This window comes from Eimeria acervulina, genomic scaffold (assembly GCF_000499425.1).
Source record: "Eimeria acervulina Houghton genomic scaffold, Eah_scaff230, whole genome shotgun sequence".
Classification (NCBI taxonomy): domain Eukaryota; phylum Apicomplexa; class Conoidasida; order Eucoccidiorida; family Eimeriidae; genus Eimeria; species Eimeria acervulina.
The window spans coordinates 15900-37931 of NW_013548476.1; the positions used below are offsets into that span (position 1 = coordinate 15900).

The 22032-nt window shown below is 49.7% G+C and overlaps 2 protein-coding genes across 2 annotated transcripts; one reads left to right on the top strand and one right to left on the bottom strand.

The window, feature by feature from the left end:
• Positions 1–2697: 2697 nt before the first annotated feature.
• On the bottom strand, positions 2698–4746 carry EAH_00027030 (hypothetical protein, conserved; the record flags this gene model as incomplete). Its single annotated transcript, XM_013392786.1, has 1 exon — positions 2698–4746. One exon carries the CDS (start codon positions 4744–4746, stop codon positions 2698–2700), a length of 2049 nt encoding a protein of 682 aa, XP_013248240.1.
• Positions 4747–10272: 5526 nt separating this feature from the next.
• Positions 10273–12501, top strand: EAH_00027040 (hypothetical protein; the record flags this gene model as incomplete). The annotated part of the gene is made up of 3 exons (XM_013392787.1): positions 10273–10521; positions 10915–11373; positions 11671–12501. 3 exons carry the CDS (start codon positions 10273–10275, stop codon positions 12499–12501), a joined length of 1539 nt encoding a protein of 512 aa, XP_013248241.1.
• Positions 12502–22032: the final 9531 nt, after the last annotated feature.

Here is a 22032-nt window from a genome sequence, read left to right on the forward strand (position 1 = left end):
GGCAACGTTCATGCATTGCTCTCTCATACCACCGCGTTCCAATGCAACAAGGCGCCCAGCCGTTCGTAGCCTCCCCTCACGAGGTCAGATCCTGGTGAATCTCTTTCGTTACAGACAGAAGCGGGGCTGAGTGTTCGACAACGACTGTAGAGAGAGTACCTTTAAATTTTTCACTTCTTTCGGGAAAAGAGTCTCTGCGACAAGTGCCATACATTGTTTCAGCTCTCGAGCGCTGGCCGTTTACGCCTGCCGGTTTCAACCACATGCTGTACAACCAGGGCAAACGATAGTCTTTCATTTTACCGAACGGCACAGAGCCGAAATAATTAGGAGAAGAGTTCATGCAAATGCGCTGACTTCCCATGGAAGCTCCATGAGTGCTGGAAGCACGGCAACACAACAGCCCGGAGCTGGTACGGCGAGCAGGCGGGGATTCATGAATTGGAGCGCATTGCTACAAGTCAACCCAACATGCAAGCACCTCGAGCCCTCTTTGAAGCACCAGCTAGCCCGTAGGCAATAGCTAAGCAGTTGTTTAGCCCTGAGTAGCTAACCTGAGCACGAGGAAAAATGAAGCTATGCGCATCAGACTGAGCGTGTGCAACCTGGAGATCCTCAGCATCAGCTTCAGAGTCTGCTGAGTGAGTGCATGAAAAGCACCAATCAGTATATTGAGGGGATGGTCTAGCAGGGTACCTCGTCAGCAACGCGAATCGTATAGTATTGAAAATAGATCACCACCAAAAATGCAGTAGAATTTGCCGCACAAGCTAGAATTGCCGGAGTTTTTATCTCTTAGAACAACTAGAAAAAAGTAAATGCTGGAGACGTGCGCCAGATTGTACTTCTGCCGTGAGCCTACGCCCTCATCCTTTTTGGACGAAACATACACGCATCATAGGCACCATCAGAAGTCATGTACTGGAGAAGCCCTGCTGCTTCAGAAGAAGGAAAGTCCTTGAGTACGTACGAAAATTCATCCAAATGTGCCTGCAATGGGTCAGCGTTTGCGGGGGTCAACCTGGTTTCAGCTGCCGAACATCGCTCTACTACACACAAAGGAGCGAGGTGCTTGGGTAAAAAGGGTTCGGTGTAATGCGGGAGTTGGCGCTGCAGCCTTACACTACGCGAAGCCTTTTCCAGCTAGAGAGCATCAGCAGAGCTCGCTCTTACAAAAGTAGTCACAGCGACAAAAAGAGTTGTGGACAATGGTCCATCTCTGTGAGGGAAGTCAGGCTTCACCTGGTCGGGAAGGAAAGCAAACCGTCATTCACTTCATTGAAAGCATTATTATATAAATAGTCAAGAACCGTCTGTAAATGTTTCGCTTTCACAGCAGCGTTACCATAGTGAAGCGAGCCGTCTACTGAAACATGGATCAAGCTGAGGCGACAACTTCAGAAACCTTCACCTCAGTCTCCTCGGCTAGCACTTGCAGCATAAGGTGTATTCCTATTGTGCAGCAGCTTAGGGCTGGTGTTCACTACTCCCCACTATGTATTGCACAACTCAACATCCCGGCCGAGAGACTCTAAATTTCATCTCAGCAGCATGAAAAAACTTCCGCGTGCAGAATTGTAATGAAGGCAGCGTAGAAACCAAAGCCAGCCATTAGAATATAGCTTCTTGTTTGCCTTTTCAACGATACCGTACACTAACATGCCCCTAGCAGAGGCATATGAGCTTGTTGGCACTATCCACGACAATCTAGTATGGTGAGCCCAAACCCAAACCGTCGGTATATGGAATGTGTACTATGGGGGACGTAAGATAAAGCGTTCTGCGATTCTGGGACGATGAGGCTAGACAATTTTCCGGTCGTAGCCCCAACAAGAAATGCGCCGCCTGCGCACCTGCTCGTGCACTGCAGTTGCTCGGGCCTTATCATGCCACGTCACAGCGTTGTGACCAAGCAGTCCAAAATAGCAACAGGGTCTCAACTAGCTCTTTTTTGTTGAGACAGTGACGTTCAATCAAATGACTTCTGTGCCTGACCGTGTGCCTTCAACTCCCGGCCGGGGGATCTGCCTGGCTAGGTCCATGATGGAAATATCCGCTTTCTTGTTAGGGTGATGCCTGGAGCCACTCGTATTTACCACCCTCTATCCCATAAGTACCTCAGGTTTTAGTTGACAAGGCTTCTGCTTTAAGACAATACCTTCGGACTCTCCAGCTCAAACGAGTGTGTGGTAGTAGGGCATTTTATAACAGTAGCGTGCGGGCAGCGCCTTCCTAGACTGCGATAGCATTGAACTTGAAAATAAATACAGTTTATAGCTTGAGTGCCGTCAGCGGCTGATGCTTCTGCTCACGAAGTTTGGCTTGCCTGACAGCTGAATTAGTTCTAGTCCTTCTGCGTGGCTTACCTCCGTCATCCGGCAATGCGAAACTCGCATTTATCCGAGAGTCACCCCTTACTTCTGTGTCGGCGCACAATACTCAGGGTTTTGTGAGGTGCGAAGGAAATTGATGAGCAAGTTGAGCTCTGTGCAGTATTTGCACAAGAATGACAGCCCCCTTTTCCTCTTTTCTCGAAAGCTGCCTGAATACTGGTTTCCCTGACCCTTCATGCTCACGAATAGAGCATGAGGACCCACTGCTGGAGCATGCACTTCACGAGTGAGCTTAATCTTTGCACACTGTTTTCCCATTTGCGATTGGCCCCTCTGAAAATTGTTTCCGGTAAAAATAAGAATATTACGGGAATGCAAGCACTCTCAGCCGACGAAGGCGAGTCGCGCTGGCTCCCCAGTTTTCGTTCAATACAATTCGCACTCGTCGTGTCTGCCAGGCTTTTCCATTCCTACAGGCTGTACTCCTTCTAGAAGCCCACGGTGGGGGCTGTCTAGGTGGTCCAGGTGGGTTATCTAAACAAAAAACTTGTAGGGCCGATTGTTTTTGGCAGCGGTATTCGAAACGCCCAACTCGACACCACTCCTCGTTTCCAGCATGCCCCTTCTCCAAGCCGTCGCCTCTGGGGGAAGGCACTCGACATGCAGTCTTTTCCTGTCCTTCTAATTGTACGTAAACGGAAAACCACCGCATTTCTACGGATTCGCATCGTCCGTCAGGATCCGTTGTTGTAGGTGCTTCCATCGCAACTGCAAAGATGAGAGACTGGCGAGCGAGGGCAATGGTTATTTGACCGTGCTTATCTTGGATTACATACGTCGCATCGTTGTCTGCAACGAGACAACCTGGATCGTTGGTGTGATTATAAAGGGGATAGTAGCTCTGGAGAAGCTTCGTGACTCCTCCTTCCGAAACCGTATTAAGGGGAGGCGATTTCACCATAGCTGCATGCCCGAGTTTGGGCATTGCGAATGAAGCCACGCTGTGGAGCAGCTGCGATACCACGAGGGCACCGTGAGAAACAGTTCCAGATGTTTGCGCGTAGTCAATTGATCCCCCTTTACTTTTTGCTGCAACGTCCTGCCCCAACGCGACGCAGCCATTAGAGGACGAATCAACGGGGAATCCACACAGTATTTCATCTCCACCAGCGCAGAAGTTGCCCACAATCGAACATTCGCGCTGAAGCTCTGGTGAATCAGCAAGAAAAAACGCGCCAGTGGCTCTTTGCCAATCGTAGTGAGAAGTAGCTGCAGCTGAGTTGCAACGATGCAGGCCTGCCCATAAGGTTGCAGGCAGTGGAGTCAGGTCCGTCCAAAAGAGTAACGCCACCAAACTGGCCCCTAGAAGTGCATATTCTGCACGTCTTGCGGCTCCAGATGTTCTGGTAGTGCGAAATGCGGAGATGACTCTTGCAAATATGATGCGGTAAGCCCACAGAACCTTCTTTAAGGTAAAACAGTCCATCGATGCTCTGAGGAAACAGAAAGATGGGCTGGTGTTCGTGGGCGTTGGCGCCGTGTTGGCGGGAGAGAAGACAGCTCTTAATGAATTCCGCCGTGCACATTTAGTTACTGTTGAGAGATGTAGCCTTCCAGAACATGTCCGTTTGCTTGATTTAGGCACCATCGAGCGACTAAGTATTACATGGTGGGGGCTAGGCTGACCAGAAAGGGGCAAACGCTGACGCCCTCGTCGGGCGTCTATGCTCTCTGGTGGCCGCATTGCTGAAGGTATTGCAACGGGAGAATACTGCAGCTTTTTACTACGTTTGTTGTGGCCTGGAGGGGGCGCAGAGGGCGAGTATTGAGCATCGACTTCGGGGTTGTCGAACGTGTGCAGGTTATTTTTTGGCGTCCTAAGCGCGCCATCAGGGCTATTAAGTATGTCAGAGGACTCAGAATGCCGCAATGAGGTGTTTATTTCACCTAGGGTAGGTTCTGCTCTTGCAGCAGCTGAGGGAGTACGACGAGTACGGGCGATCCCGTTCTTTCTAACCGAGCCTGGGGTTGCTTGCTTGCTTGTGGATGTTGATACTCGTTGGCTAGCCGAGTCTGTGGACTTGCCGGCATTTGGTTCGACTAATGTGTCTTTTTGTTTGTCCGTTCCATTAGGAAGGAGGGCAAGCGGGCTCGAGGGCATCCATAGTTCGCGTGTTTCCTTCCGAGCTGGTCTAGATTTGTGGTTCGTTGCGGCCCGAGGCGTCACGGACGACTCCAGAGGTATCGTAAGGGATACATGGAGGCCCACGCGATCCACGTGAGCTGCGCTCACAGATACTTTCGGGTCTGTCTTGTTTAGAGTAAACGGACCTGCAGTGGAGGCATTGGAGTCTAGACGATTTTCCAGCAGAGGCAGGGCTAACGCCCCCCTGCGTCGTCGTGCTGTCACCATAGGAACTATATGGTATACCACGATCACGACTGGATGCGGATTATGAGGTGCCGCTTCACGGTTCGTCCGAGTGGAGTTGAAAGCGAAGGAATGCGGCTGAACATGGTAACGTGATCCACTGTAATGGCGGCGATGCATCGGAAGCCCATAGGAGCACGAGGGAGCAACGTAAAATTATGAAGGGAAGAGCAGATATGACCAATTGTGCCGCCTAGACGCCTAATTGGAAAGAAATATGTTACGATCCCCCCACATTTTAGAACCCATCGAATCCTCGTAGTGGGATGACAAAAAAGGGGGAGCTTTGGATGGAACAAGCCCTCTGATCGTGATTTTTTTGGCACATTGCTTTCAGCTGGTTTTCTTAATTAAATATTTAGATATTTGTTGATAATATTCACAGATTATCAGCGAGATTTGTCCCCTGGGGGCCTTGCGTGCGATCAGCACCCTAGGGACTCGGGGGCCCCAGCGATTGAGCGTGCGTCAAATAGTTGAAAATGAGGCTTGAGGTGACGCTCAACTGTTCAACTTCTCTGCAATGATTGTACACCTGCTATAATAGAAAATGCAATTAAATCTGGCCTATTATGCAAGTTAAGAAGTGGAAATCTGGCTACGCAACTTGCAACGACGACACTGACCCCTATTCTTCAACATAACAGTAGCATATTTGCACTTACCTCCACTTTTTTAGAGTTTGCCGATGCAGCAGACGAACGCATCAGCTTCTTCAATACAGGCAGGGGGCCTGGGCGTGGACTTCAGCACAGGTGATGGCAGCTGAAGCCGCAGAGTGGTTAGCCCGTACGGGGTGAGGTCACAACATCACCGCGGCATCAAAATATCCCCGCCACATGCATCCCTAGAGAGCCAACAGCAGTCTTGCAATGCGCCGAGGCACGGCAATAATGCCATCCCCTTTAACTTCTGCAAGCGACGCCATCAGATGCGACCCACTCTATGCTAAGGATCACCGGATTCCTCAAGCAGACAACAACAAAATGATGTATTATGCGTGCCTAATTGTGATCTGGGGTACCTGTTTGCATCATAAGGCCAGACGCAACATTCTGCTCAATTTGTCCGTTCCGTAAAGCATTCAATGGGCTCTCTACCACTACCGGTGAGAAAAAGGGTTGAGACATATTTTTCAGTGATCAGATAGGGAGATCTAGCTTCACATTCTCTTATCCGACAGTTCGCATTCCAGTACTTTGTTTGCACCCCGGTGGGCTAAGACTTCAAGTGGAAGGGTTTTCCTCTCAGTGTGAGCATTTGACACAGCGAACATATACTCCCATACGCAAGTTGGGAGGCTTCATAAATTGTATCAGAATCGAAGCGCGGGTTGGTTTCGACAGAGCGACGGATTCCTTCGGCTTGAAAGCAATAAACTTTACACTCCGCAGCTAAGCAGAGCTCGTATGCGGCTTAGTGCAGAGTTTTGTTTTGATTGTTTACGATTGTGTTAGCTGACTGCCCTTTCTAACAGCATCTGGAGGGTTCCTGACGATCCTTTGCTCAATGAATCAGGAAGATATAGGGGCCCTTGTCGAGCCAGTGGCGGCGGCCGCAAGCGCGGCCATGGGCAGCGCAACACAAATTTGGGCCGCGTACAGCCTTTTGCGCGCTGCTGCTGTTGGTTGGCGATCAGCCCATACATTAATATCAACCTGTTCTTCTGCTTCGAATATTTCCCCTCCGTGATGTACGCTTCTTTCGCAGTGCAGGCAGCTCCACCCGCGCAGTGGCGGTTTGGGCGTTGGCCACTGCAGATCTCAGTGCACTGCTCTTACGGGAATAGTGCAATGACATTATTGCCTTCTTGCAGAAGGAGCTCTACGAATGCTGGATAATTCCCTGAACTGTCTTTAAAAAAAAACGACGCCGTGGCATCTCCTTACGGTGGCATCTCCACGTCGCTGGGTAAAGCTACAATGCAAGCTAACGTGCTGAAGCGAGAACGAACAGCGAATGGCCCAACCCTACGGTTGGCAAACTTCCTCTGTCACTCGCCGTCCTGCGCGCTTTGCAGACAGTGCGAATCCACGGAAAACAACTCGCCTGGGCCAAAGGTGGTCGCCGCATGTTGTTTGCCGTTGTGTCTTTCATGCCTCTCCTGGGCTTTCTTCATACATCCCCGAGCTGCTACAAGCTGCGCATGGAAGTCTGCAGCAGCGTGCATACAGGGCTAGCTGCTAACAACGAGGTTCATCGTCTGGTCAGACATCGGTCTGTCGGTGGAAACCAATGAAGCTAGGGAGCATCGAGTTAAGGGCTTCATGTCTATGGTGTTAAGCCATATTAGCAAGGAAACCTACCTACTTTGATTAGCTGTTAACTGCATTGAATAATTGGCCCTGCACAACCAGGCTGTTAACCCGTCGCATTTGGTCGTCGGGCTCCGGGTGCTGCACACTGCTCAGGTTATGGTAGCTGATGGTACGTTGTGTTCCAGAAGGTGCTAACAAATTTCGGATTCCTGTTAGTAATGAAGCTCTTTCTAAGGATGATATCGGATGCCTGATGAGGCTGCTGGCGGCTATGCTCTCAGTCTCTGTCCAAATAAGCTGTTTGTCCTTCTTATGTAGATCCCTCAGAGGGGCGGCGACGCAAGCCAGTGCAGGGATGAAGCTGCCGTAGTACGATGCGAGACTGAGGAACTGCTGAACTTCCGTGCGAGTGTGCGAGGGCGCTTGCTACCTCTAAGTGGCCTCTATCTTCGTTGTACATTGCCCGACTCCTGCTCCAGAAGAGCACAAAAGTGAGGAGCTCGTCGCATGCATGCCAGACGCTTGGATTATTTGCAACTTTTCAGCATGACAAATTGCATAGAATTTTTTTTGCACCTTACCCCAAGCCAAACTGAATATTATCCTTTTTTTGTTAATTTCACATGCAAGCGTGTGGTTTGTAAACACGCATGACTAAGATGTGCGGTCAACAGTTCGGCGCGTCCTAACAGCCCTGCAAAGGACTCAATTCTTTCCTTAAGGGGGAAACGTACACGGTGGCAAATGTGCCGCGCCTTCCAAGTGCACCAGCAACTGGTGTCGAAATAAATGTAGTTTTATCGTAGTTACGCAAATCCCAGCATTACGTGGCATCCAGTATTTGTACTCTGCGTGTTTTTACAGAGTGATGCCAGGCGCAGGCGTGCCTTGGTGACCCTGACTGCCAGGTAACGCATCGCCCCCGAGTGACGACCCCTTGGTTCATGATGCAAGCTTTGTTGGGTGGCCGCATTTTGTTGAAAGCCCCTACATGGATATTTCGGTCCATATTGTGTAGCACGTTTGTTCTAATTTAAGGGTCGCAGCAACACACGAGCAGAGACTGGTGGCAATTTGCATGCTTAAGCAGGGCCGATTTCTCTCACATTTGTGGCCACCTTAGTACTACTCAGCAACTATTATTAAAGCGCCTATCACTACTATAAGCTTCGACAACGCTTCTACGTCTAGGCGACTTTGGCATCATATGTTTTACGTCACACGCTACTTAACCATACGGACATCTCTTTGTAGTTGCCCCATTTACAAGCTTTACTTCAGTAGACTGTATAATTAGTATAGCTAACATGCTCTCGAAGTTTTGTAATTCGACCGACTTAGACGGAAATCAGCGCATCTTCACTCATTCGAAACGCATATTAATTTCTTTTGCATCTGCATTCATTTTTTTGGCATTGGGAATTTGAGCTCTTTCTCAGTTATCTCCAGTCCAACGGGCGTGGAAGTTCTATGCGCCTCTACTAGTGGGTTATCGTGGCACTGTCAGTCAATGTAGCACCGCGTGCGAAGGGAAATTTTCCCCAAAGTTTTCAATGGCTAAGGTGTCTTTCATTAAAGCAATGGGAGAGAGCGTTTTATCCCCGTAGACATTCAGGGGGAACCAATTCCCCCTGAATCCAGTAGCCTTTAGCCCGTTCGTCTGGATGCAGAACCCGTGATACTTCTAATATGTCCTAGAGAAGGAGCAGCTGCTGCCGGAGAACGGTACGCTTCGGAAACTATCTCAGGAATCGTCCTTACTAGAGAAACTGTCAGCGGAATCCAGAGCTGATATGGACAAGTCCGTCTTACCGAATAAGTTGCGGAAAAAGGCAGCAGCTTTAGTAGTGTAACTCGGACTGTGGGAGATCAAGCGTCTGTCATTGATTATGTCGCTCATGCGGGTACCCAGGACCGTTGCAACACTAGAGATGAGCACTTCAATCAAGCTGCAATAGTGACAAACAACAGCCAAAATAGGGTAAAAACTGTAGAGTATTCCGTGAAAAAGATATGCGCCAATACCTTACTGGCCCTCGTCGTGCCAGCCCTGAGTAAGAAAATGAAGTTAGAGTCGGTAACCCGAAATGCAAACCAAAGTGAAGGTACAGCTTGTCCTAGGCATTAGCAAAGGAACGACGCCCTTCGCCAGGCATATTATCTCTCCAGTTCTAGCCTGGGGATACCAAAAGAGCTTCCGCCAAGCCCCTTGCCTGTATGTTTAACCTTCCTACTGTGCGAAGGTGGAAACGTAACAGTGCGCTGAAAAGACCTTCTTGCACGCCGGTTATGGCTCCCTGCGAGTACACCCCTCAGACTGGATGGTTCTGCTTCACTGTAAAATAGGTGTTTTACAGGCTGCCATAGGACTACGCTCAATGCTTGCGGGTGGAGCGTTGTGCATTTGCATCCAGGGTCGCAGTTGACTCTGTATCTCTAGGCATTCTAAGAATTTATTCCTTCATTCACATGTATTTTGCTGTTTGTAACCTCTTGCGCATTATTTCCTTTGTTGCACTGAACTTTCCTCGCCTTCAAGCTTCAGCAGTACAACAGTTGCAGTTGCTCATTGCTATCCACACTGGTGCCCGTCGCAAAGGAGAGGTATTTTGAACCCATATACGGCCTCAGTTGTTTAGCATACTTGTCGAGTTGTTCGAAGGGGTATATTTGCAGTATGTACACCACGAGTTCACTTTAATGAGTGCAAGAATACGTAGAGCTTTACGTACCTCCTCAGGATAGGGGTGCTGGCAATGTTTTGCACAAAAACTGTCAGCATCTCGGAACGAAGGTGCGCCCCGGCGGGAGGGGAGGGGGTTTCTACAGTAGATCTAGAGCTGAAAGCTGCATATGAATTAGAAAGTCCGAGACATAAAAGGGAGGAGCTCACTTACCTATGTACGTACGGCTTCGCCAATATCAATGCTAGGCGGGTGGCAATGGCTACGCACATCAAGGGTACACACTTTAAGAGAATGCCTACTCTACTTGTTTTGCTCACCGGAAATATTTAAGATGGATCACATTGAGTTGCAAACGGTTATAATACGCTTTTGGGTTTAGTTATCCTTCTCTCCCGTACTGTGTGTGCGACGGCTGACCATGCACTTAAGTTCGCCTCGTTGGGGCAGTCCCCGTCAATTAACTGATCGTGGTGTGCCCCACTTCAATATTTCTTAACAAAGAGCATGCACTAAATCTCTGCAGTAGCTTGAAACTTTTTTGCGACTGTCTCCACACAAAGACAATGCTCAAGACAGGCTCTGCACTGTACGACGCATTAGGGGGTCTCTTCTGGGCGGTAGGTGCTCTGGATATGCATCTACACGGAGCAACTGCAGTAGCTACAACAGCAAAAGAACGTCTGCAATGCGTCAACGGATCCACAACCGCAGCTATCATCAAATTAATTAGAAGGCTTGAGGGGAACCAGATGTGGCTGCCGGGAGATGCCAGAGAGCTAGCCAGTGGCGGAATGGAAAAACCAAGGGGACAGGTATACTTTTACGGAAAACAGTTTTCTCATTTACCTTTTCAGGCAATAAACCGAAACATAAATACATAGTAAACAATCCCCCGGTACCTATGATGCGAAGTTCAGGACCGGGGGCATGGTACTAGGCAGACCAGTACGTGTGGGCAATACACCTGAATGCTCCCACACCACGATAACTGAAATTCAGCATTTCAGAAGGCCACCACCAAAGCATAGGCAGCTCTGCATACCTGTGAATTGACCACCATTTCGAATGAGCGAAGTGCTGCGCTCTGAATCAAATGACGCCCACTACTTCATTATCGGCATGGTGCTCACGCGGAGCAGTTCTCAAGTATTTTGCATGTGAGATAAAAGTACATAGCTGCTGTTGTGTATTTTTCCTTGTTTCAGAGCCAGTTTACTCGGCAGGGGCAGAAAGACGATTTGGTTGCTCACTTGCGGACGCGGACCACTGCATTTCACCCTTGTCCGGAGTGGATGATGCCCCCCTGGTACGACACCATAGCCGAAGGAGCGTGTCCTGCTGGAATGCCAAGCCCTCCGGGAATCTTACTACTACCTTCCGAAACTAGAGAGCTCCGCAAAGTTAAGAGAGGAATGTTACAGTGCTGCAAACGACTTTTAATGCTACATGCACATTCGGACAATCTAATTTTTGCAGATGGTGCAACATCTGTCAACGCCTCCAACAGTTCACCCCACGGCCTACACTTTGAGAAGCATGTTGAAGTTGGAGAAACCCTTTATGATCTGGATAACTCTACAGAGATGCAAAAGACAGCGAAGGCGGTGGCGGTGCTAGAACAGGCAGCTAAGCTCGCGAGAAACTTGCCAGCTTTCCTCCAACTGGTTAGCTCAAAATCCCTCTTTGTTCTGCGATCGCAGTGCAAGTTCAAAACAAATGTAAAGCCTGAGGGGAAATAAAATGCAAGAATGAGGGTTTTCGTTGATTGTACATAGGGCAAAGAATCAAAAACAGCGGACGTGAGGCGCTTGTTTCTTTTGTGGGCAGCGATGAGGTGGATTAAAGATGTGCGTCCAGACCCAAACCCCTTCTCAATAACGCCTTCTCTGAAGGCCAGATATTCCCTATAATCCAACATGCATGCTCCCATAAAATTGGACTTTGCTGCAGTGCGTTTTCAGGTCTCCGCAATAGCCGGGAATATGCAGAAAGAAGCCCTCGCCGGCATGCAAGACGCCGTGCGGTCGCTTCGTTGTAGCGCTGCGATTCCAGAAAGTGCACATATCCCCGATCCTAGTAAAGATTCAGCAGACCTAAGGACATTAAAGTCGAACATACCACCATTGGCAGCCTGGACTGGCCCTCCACATGGGACGTTCCTGACTTACGCCTTGTTGCACTGGGCGGCCTCTGCACCTGATGCTGAAGTTGGAGAACGAGCTTCTGCTTTTCTTAACTGCCTCTGCCAAAACTATAGAGTGGCCTTGGGTAAAGCCGTAGAGCATACCCGCTCGCCCATATTTTGCTCCTGCCTTGAGCATCCAGTAATGCTGAGCCGCGGCTCTCCTACACAACGGCGGGGCCACCTGCGACAGCAAAAGCACCATCGGGGGGGACATGTAATAGGAGAACCGGGGAGAAAAGACGGTGGCAGAACAGCTTTGCAGCATGTGCACATTTTCCAGCAGAACGTACTTCTTTGTGAACAACTTCTGCGTTGCACACGGATGCTAAAACGGCTTGTGCAGCTGCTGCACCTCTGCAAAGCTGCAATGCAGCCCTGTCCTACAGGACCGTCTCCTCCAAAGTATACGAGTTCTGAAACAGTCTACAAAGAGATTTGCCTAGCCAGCTCGCACGTAGTAAGGCTCGCCGCATTCTTGTTCAGGGCGGATAGCTGCAAAGCTGTCTGTGGAATCTGGATTCGGAAGCACCCGCATGATAAGTTGTTGTGCTCCAGTCAAGAAGGGCCCAAAAGATGTTCTAAGGGAGAAGTCAACAAACGGTTTTGATGCGTACAGTCCTCTTCCTGCAGTTTTTCTTACACTGCGCAATGAGACAGCAAAAGACGTGCACTTGTTCGATCAGAGACTTTGCCCAGAAATGCTTGTACCCGGCGTCTGCCCCATGATTTTTTCTTGTATCAACATCCAAAATCTGTTTCACTGCATAGCACCAGTGTACTGCCATCTCCTGCCGGGGGGTTTGCCTAGCGGTGCTTGTCTCGTAAAGCATGAGCCTTCCTAATGGGCAGCATACAAAGCAACGGTGCAAAGCGGGTGCGTGCGTCTTGTCATCTATTTTAATGATAAAGCCTCCCGATTCCTGCACAGAAGTGGCAAACGGTGCCTATTAGCATCTGAGGACAACCGACAAAATAGTTAACCAACATTACTACTGACTGCCTGGCTGCTTTCAACACAGATTGCACGTTTGACGGGATAGACCTTCGAACTTGGGGTGCGCACGCCATCTTTCCTCACCAACTAACCAGAGAACGCCATAGCTTCCAGATTATTTGATTTGTGCATTCGAGAAGAGAAAGAGCTCCTCTAAACAACTGGTTGAGCCTGAAGTTCCTCCGCCTGATGCTGTTGCGCCGCCGTCTATTGATCACAATGGCAGATGAGCTAGCCCGAATATCTGCTGCATAACCAAGTGGCCGTCACTGATCGCATTCCGAGAGCTCGGGAAGTGGACCAAGTTTGTACAATGTACGGTTTGTGGGAGGACAGAATGGATGGTACAAATGCGCAGGACATGATATACTGGGCAGTGCAAGTGCCTCCCTACTTCTGGAAAACAGGAGCTAAGAATTTCTACTTTGTGTAGTCCGACCCTCCCAGGCACTCCTCTTCAGCCACCTGCAAAGCTGCTTCTGGTGAGTCAGTTGCACCTAAGGAAAATAGCTAGAGGCACCGGTACTGTAGAGAAGAATATTTGCTGTTCGAGCCGTTAGCGTGGTGGTCCGACAAGACGTAGGAGATGCACCACCTCAGGCGAGAGACTTGACGCTGCAACAAAGGCAAAGGTCAAGACTAATCAACAGATTTTCTACACGAGGTTGCTACACTTGATAGCACGCTTTAGTCGGGCGGGTTTCGGGCAAAACCACGCCTAAACGATAGAAGAGATATGCGAGGATGGGCGCTCTCGTCCAGAACCCTGCACCTAGGAAACGAGCTAATCAAATCGGCCGTAGGAAGAAACGTTGGCTCTTGCTGCGAGTGAAGTTGTTCTCAGGGCCTTGGGATACCATACCAAGCAATACTGGGCGAGGAAAGCACTTCTACAGACAACCTAAGAACACTCTTGAAAGACAATGCTTCCAAGACTGCTCGGCAGTTGTCTATGGTTACTTGGCTTAGTAGGAAAGGTGAACATGGTATACTCCCTTGCTGATGTAGGTAGGAGCATTCATGTGCATGCATGTGCTTAGCTGATGGCAAAGTGGGCGTGTATGGGCGGGTGCGTCTTGGCGGGTGGATAATGTGGGCGTGGGCCAGCGTTTGTGCGGATAATTGTAAGTAAAGCCATATTTGTGTCCCCCAAATAGTCATGTGAACGGATGCCGAGTGATACTTGGTGTACCGTCGACGGGTAGGTCGGCGCGGGTGACCGAATAGCATACTTTCTGCGGTGCTGAGATGAATTGACGTCCTGGTTGGTGAGCGCCCGCGCGTTCGAACGCCTGCTTGGTGAAAACTTTCTACACAAAGTCAGTTGTCTTGGAGATGCTGATAGCTGCAAATACAGGGCCGTAAGACAAGTTCCCATTTCTTGTACGGATACAAAAACACATTGGAAGATTGGGGCACAGTCCAAAAAGAAACAAAGATCAGGTTTTGTGAGGCGTTTCTGGTGAGAATAACGACTAAACTGTCCGACATTAGATACGGGGAAGACTCCACAGAATAAGTTACCCAAGGTTCTTGTGCACTTGCCTAGGGCGATCCTATTCCTCTCAACCAGCTGGTGACCTATTTCGAATATAACCCACCGCATGATTAGTTCCTCGTCTTCTCCGGCAAGAGAAGGCAGGCGCACCGAACGTAGCTGTGGAACGTAGGTATAAGGTTGGTATTAACGACACCCAACAGGCTAGCCTATCACGCTAGCAAACAAATACACCCACTGAGAGTGGGCACCAAAGGAGAGTGTAATATGGAAACCTTGTGATCACCGAATTGAGAGAGAATACACGCGTTTTAGTGTAGGGGCAAGGGGCGCACACTACGGCTGTGTGCTTTCCTGCCCAACAGGAGACAGCGAACTGGAGGAATGAGCAACATGCGCGCAAGGGAAGGGCACTGTGAGCAAGACTGCTCCAATTTCGCCCAGGCCATTGTCGGGGTGTCGCCAAGGGCCAGAAGATTTGGAGCCAGTTATAACAGAGAGAAAGCAGCATTTCAGCAAAAAAGCTGAGGCGTTGATGGGCACGTGAGAACGCAGACAGACTTTGATTAGAAGAAGTAACAACAGGATACTACCTATGAAAAGTTGCGTCCTGCCTCGACGTTAGTAGAGTCTCCCACAAGTGGAGGGTAGGCCTGCAGGTAGGCAGGGGTAAATACCAGGAGAGAGCCGTATACTCCGAAGAGATACTCCAATAAGCAAAAAGTGAACGGAGGCGAAAGATAGACGCTGTAGTGGGCAGTCAACAAATAACTGATGGCGAGATCAAGACAGACCCAGAACATGGTGCTGACCACTCCGAAGTCGAAAAGGTTAGGCCATAGTGGCGGGGAGAGTTGGTGTGGGAGGAGAGGATCGGTGAAGCACCAGGTGGACTATCTGGCTTCGGTATGACAGTAGTCGCCCGAGTAGAAGCTATTGGTCACACGAGCGAAACGTCTTTGGAGAATGGTGCTTTGGGGTGCTTCATGCACGCAGTTTGCATTGGCCGATATCAGGTTAAAACCCGTCGGCCCCCGCAGGAACGAATCCTTACCCCAGCAAGTAGTAACGGGCTGCTATGGGTCGGGAAGCGGAGCCGGCATTGTGAAGCGGAGATGAATGCTTGTCAAACGGTCTTTAAGCGGGGTCTAGTCCCCAAGACCCGGCGTTGGGGATGCAGTTGCGCGTACCACGCATGACAGCAGAGGAGGCCGCGGAAATTCTACGCCCACCCCATAAGCGATAGAACACCCGTGTGCTAACAAAGAGGAAGGAGCAGATGAACGAACCAGAAAAACTGTCTTGCGCGAACAGGGAACACCTCAGTGGACCACTGCCAGGGCTAAGTAAAATATCGCGTTACACGATCTGACGGGGAGCTTTACGGCTTTGCGACTAACGGCAGGTGCCTGTACTCTTGGCTCAGGGAAAGGCCACTCCGGGACAGCGCACCCTACCATGATGAAAACGATAGGGTGTCGCCATGACCAGATGCGATTCTTACATGCACGATATTTGATGAATTGACACACAATGGTAAAACGCACGCCACAGCGCCGTGATAAAGAGACGCATATGAGAAAATTCGTTTATTCTATGCACCCACTAGCAGATAATTTGACGATTCCTTGCGTGTGGCGGCCGAAGCAATCAAGCGGAAACCCTTGTTCACCTAGGCCGCCACGAGCAAGTATCCCCCGACGTGCTATGTCACTCCCAAACGCATTTCCTGATTTAGTGCTAGCCATTCTCCCACCAAAGTGCACTCATGATCACCTCAGCGTGTTATTGCTTAGTCGGACCGATGCGCATTCCTCTATTTACTGCATATCCCTTGATAACCTCGCCCACCACGAGAATGGAATCGATAAATTATCCGCTAGTGGGTGGATAGAACTTACGTATTCTCTCATCTACGTCTTGACACCACTCGGCACAAAGAAAGGTGAAGGTGCTGGCGAACGGAGAATACACAGAATGGTTAATTGCCAGGTGTTACGTGCCCTCGCAGCCTCCGTCAGTTTCCCTATGCCCACTGGCCAGACTATCTCAGATATGTTAGGGGCAGCCGAATAATTTTCTGCAGTAGACTTTGAAGTGTGCTTCCACCAGGTTCACTAGAGGAAGAAGGCAAGGTGGAAAACGGCGTTCCTTCTAGTTTTGGGGTTACACGAATACAAAATCGGGACAGTCAACCTGCACGACGCTCCAGAGATCTGTCAGACCAGCATCAACACCTCTTTATAGCACTCACTTGGCCAGTTGGTTCTGGCTGTTATTGCATTCTTGGGTTGCACCTTCATGCATATCCAGGACCTAGCTAGACACTTCGATCTCTTGAGACACGCTGTCAGTATCTTTCTCATGCAACAATTCTGCTTCAACTTCCGCAAGTGCAAGTTTAATGAGATGCCCTAATGAGTGGCACAGCTTGATGGGTGGACTTCCTGGCGGAATTATGATACCCTACGAACACTACTGGGTGCGAGGAACCAACAGGCTTACGTGCTGTCACGAAACCCCTCATACCAAGCACCTGAGAGCTCGCTGGGTCGCCCTCATCTTTCAAGCCTCTCCCAAGACTTACTAGCTTGGCTTTTCATGGCAACCGAACAGTCAAAACGTCGCCGTTGGAAAATTCAGCGATATTGCAGGGCGGTGGTAGACTTCAGGACTCCCCAGTCAATTAGATGCCTACAACTTTTTCCCGCGAAGGTTGGGCGGACTTAGCACGTGAGCCCCAGCGACGGACTAGTCCTTAACTATGGGCTATTTCCTACCCAAAATGGTCAGCACTCCGCGAGGCCTACGCCAAGGCGACACGACGTGCTGTGGGTGTTCCTTGACTAGAGCTCAGCAACTGGCGTCTGGTTTTCCGTTCCTAGCCCCATTTGCCTACGTGGGTGAATTCACTGTACTTCATGTATTTGCTTACCGCACTTTCTTGAGTGTGTCACGCACTTGCTGTACACTCTTCATGACCATGCTGCAGCAGGCCACCAAGGGCAGAAGACATTTTGGTTGAGCAAACATTATTTCACGGATACGCGTGCCTGTAGCACAGAATTTGCTTGGTCAAGCGCGCAGTGTTGGGTGCCAAAGGAAACAAACCAGAAACCTTTGGGCCTCCTTCAGGTGCATCTTATCCCCTATAGGCGGAGTTACGTCAGCCTCAACAGTATCACCGTCCTCCTTTCAACCGCCAATGGCCACGATTCTATCATGGTAATGTTCTATTCCCTCAGCAAGATTGCTCAATTCATTCTTACAACGCATACGGAAGCTACAGAATAGCGGTGTTTGCTGGTCGCCTCATTAGCAACCATATTTGGCTTGACTTCTCGTTTCTGTAGTAGCTCTGGCTGCATCTGCGCCTCCGCTTTACCATTTAAAGCGCTATTTCCACTGCCTGTTGCCCCCAGAGTTATGGCAAGACTGAGCGCGTCAGCCGCGTTTTGAAGCAGATGCTTTGCTCTGCCAAGGATGCCGAACGAGCTCGAATAGGAACGCTTACCTGTTCACGAGCGGGCCTACAACATGAAAAGCCATTTTCTCATCCCTGCCACCCCGTTCAAGATAACGATGCGCCAAAGTCCGTTTATGGGAACAGACCATTATAGTGTTGGGACCTTAGACCTTTCTCCTACGTCCTTGATGACTATTCATTCGAGGCACCTCCTCGATCCGGGGCAGAGCCATATGTTGTCGGTTAGAGGGCATCACAAGCCTAACGTCGCCAGTGGCTAGCTTGCGTACAAGCATCCGGATGTATACCTACGCCTTTTCTGCAGGGAGTTGCTAGAGTGCAACCTGACGCACGACAAGCTTCAATTTTTTCTTGAACAGATGCTTCAGCGCTGTAAACTGTATTTGAAGACTGAGTAGAATTAGTACCACTCGGCGTACCTGGTTGGCTATTTGCTGAGCAAACAGTGCCCGGTTCAAATTGTAACTTCGCATTTGGATGCGGGCTGTCATGCACAGGCATTCCGAAGCAGCATTGCCGTTAAGCGGCTGGGAAATGAGAGGTGTATAGAAGGTAGGAGAGGGGTGGCGCACTTTTACTTCAAGCCGCCCTATAGCTTGACACTCTCACTGGAAAGTACTCTTTCTGAAGCATTCCCAGTTTATTTCCAAGTGCAGCGACCCGCCCCCGGTGAAGCGTCGTCCACGTCAAGCGAAATCGCTTTAACGTCAACTTCATTGACTCCGCCACTAAGATAATTAGCTTGTGCGCATGAAAGCCTCGCACATTTCTTGCTCTGCGCCGCAAAGCCAATGGCAGAGCAGTCGACCTCAGGAGCATGAAGGGTTCACGCATTCCACGGACCACCTTCACGGCACGAAGTTCCTACCAAAGGTTGAAACTATGTAGGCAGTGCGGGCAAATCTTATTTACTGTGGCATGGAGCATTAACGAAACGTGATGCTTAAGGGGTAGGGAAGCAGCCTGTCCAGTAGGCATCTGCTTCGTTGTAGAGTAAGGTCTAAATTGTCCTCTGAGATACTTAGGTACTTTCCCATTGTTGACGTTTCATGGTGCAGTATTCAGTGGTCCTTTTCGTAGATCCAGCTAGATGTTTTTGGACGAGTCACCGAAGGTGTCACGCTGTACCGGGTAGATCTCCCCTTAACAGGGGTCCAGCCTATGGTGGCTCCTGAACTGTTGCCTCTACAAATGAAAACACTTAGGGTTCTCCATACTGCGCTTATGCGATCACGTCTTGCAAATTGCCATCCTTAATCGGCTGTCGGCTTCACAGATCGCCCATTCTGCAGCTGCCTTGCGTGACAAGTTTTCAGCAAGAACGGTGAGTGCTCCCCTCTGCCGGTGGATATTGCGCTTGTACGAGTACGGCGGCGATGGCGGAAGAAGGCTGTGATGCGGTGGATATTCGCACTAAATTTGGCATGGGTGATTCGTGTGAAACAGGAGAGACAGCATTCGTGAGCGACTCCGTATCTTCTGTGCTGTGTAACATCTCCCCGGTATCCGGCTTCATGGAGCTGTATGCTCAACTTGGTGCATGCAGCATTCTCAAGTATACTTTCTGCACCAACAATAAAAATATACTTGAGAATTAGAAAACAGGCAGATTTCACCTTCTTAATGTGGAAGTCCACTGCTAGTCACACTACCGACAGAGGGGAGCACTCACCGTTGTTGCTGAACACTTGCCAAGCAAGGCAGCTGCAAAATGCGACAATGCAAGTAATATGAATGCTAAGTAAGGCCGCTACAGTTTGTCTTGCATTAAATCTTGGTGAATTGCAGAGTGAACTACGCGAGTACGACGACGATGGCTGAAGAAGGCTGTGATGCGGAGGGTATTCGCGACACTTTCAATTCTACCACCAAACGAGGCTCACCGGATCTCTTCAAAGAACATCCGTCGGGTTTGCACAACACAGAAGCTAGGGAATCTCTCGCAAATGCTGTTTTTCCCGTTTCACACGAATCAGCCGTGCCAAATGTAGTGCCAAGCCTTGAGGCTGTCCTACGCCCCTCACTACACGGAGGTCCGACAGCCCTCTCAACGCTGGAAACAGATATTCGCGCCTCAATTCCGCCATGGATGATGCACCTAGGAGACACTGATCTTTGTGTAAAGCCTGCCAGACCAGATGGCGTGCATGACACTCTAGGACTGACTGTTCTCGGTGAACCGGCTTTGCCCCCCCCTGGCAATGATGAGCTCCTCCTTGCACTAGGGACCTGCTTGCCATCATCTGGAAAAACTGAGATAGCTGATAGTCATAGTTCAGCTGGACGAATCGGAAACAGCCAGACGCTGCGCCAGGAAGTTGGTTGTTGGGTCGCCGAAGTAAGGGCGCATCATACGCGGCTTGCTGAGTGTGCAAAAGCGGCAGGGTTGGAGTCAACGTCTAATGACATGCTCGCCTACATTCAACGACCATTAGGCCTGCACCTAAAGCGCGCTCTGCAAAAACAACTCCTATTCTGCATTTCTGAGTTGCCCATGCTTGCTCTTAGCGTCGAACACTTGGCGAGAGTTGTGTGCTGGCTTGGCGGGGTGCCCCGTTTGCAATCAGTAAACACACCATTTCCCGAACTCCTTGCCCTATTTTTACTATGCTTGGAAGAAGCGCCAGCAGCATTACACACGGCAGTCTGCTCTGATGACGAAAGGAGATTGTCGGTCTGAATATGTCAAGTTTCGCCGTGCACACTGTCTCCAGAGGCACTACTCTCGCCTTATTAGAATACGTATGGCTGCTTCTAGGTCTAAAGAGCTACTTTAGATCTGCCGTCATTCTACAACGCTTGACAAATGCGGCTTAAGCAGAACTCAAGATGCGTGCGCTTGCGATAATGCGCAACTGCAACTATGCCAGAATAGAAAGGTATTTATGCCCCCACCACACCAATAGAAAGGCCTTTCTGACGCTGCCGTATTACCAGAGTCGTCAAGGAACTCCTATCGTTTGGTTTAGTAATTTTGTCTTATTAGGCGCGTTGTACGTGCCCTCCTTTTTGCAATGAGGGAGTTTGCTTCCTCAAGCTAGCCCTGCCTTCACAGGAACACTTGCGTTTGATTAATCAGGTATTGAAGGTTCGTGCTATTGACGGGTCTGAGTGCCGTTGGGCTGTCCATTCAGCCAGTCACAGTTCGCTAGACATTGCAGCGCAGCTTACGTGAATGCAGTGGCCTGCTACAGGATATCAGGGGATGCCGGCAGACCTTAAGATCTTCAAAGTTCAGTACACTTTGGAAAGGAAATCTTGTACGTCTTCTCTGTTGTGGAGAAATAGTGTACTCATAGTGTGGAGGTGCTAGAATGCACTGAGAGGATAGTTTGGCCGACGCGTAACACCCCAAAGGACGTCCTCATCTTTCTGAGGGAATAGGCGTATCAGTGCACTCCTCGGTGAGGAAAACAAATGTTCTTACCTCTACATAGTTTGTCTGCTTCTTGTAAGCGTCATGCTACTGGCCTTACACAGCGTTTTCGGTTATTCGCAAGCAGCCTCAAGCCACGCTTTTGGAGAAACATTCACACAAGCAATATGTTGCTGAGCTCATATGATGTGAATTGTTGCAACTGGCAGACTTTAGAATGCGTTGTACATGATATATATCCAAAAAAGCAGTCGCCATACCCACCAGATCTATTTCCCTTGCTTGGGGTAAGAGCCGACGACCATTTCCCTTTTGCAGTCGTCCCAAGACGGAAGCCATCAAATAGGCTTTCCCCACATTCAACAAGCTCGCTGTCCTTTGCCCTCACCCTTGGTGCACCGCCTGCCAGCCCGTAAGAAGCCTAACATAACTGAGAATAAAGAGCAGGAAGCTTGTAGCTTCAGCGACGGCGAGACAAATCCACCTCCTCAGACTAGACTTCATAACCTGGCTACAAATACTGCGTTGGATAGACTTTGTGCTGCCTCTGATGGTCTAATGCGCAAAGGAACAGCTTAGCTACTACACGTGGCACATGCCTGCTGTAGTTAGGTACTGCCGCTTGTGGTCTAGCATTGAACACGGCTAAAAAACCAAACAAATGTGAATGCATTGCCTATAGTGTTGCAGAATGTTAAGGAAACACGGTTGTGGTTGCATGCGTAGGCCCCTTTCATCGCTAGTTACAGCAATGTGTGCTGCAACCCATAGAAGGCCGCTTCC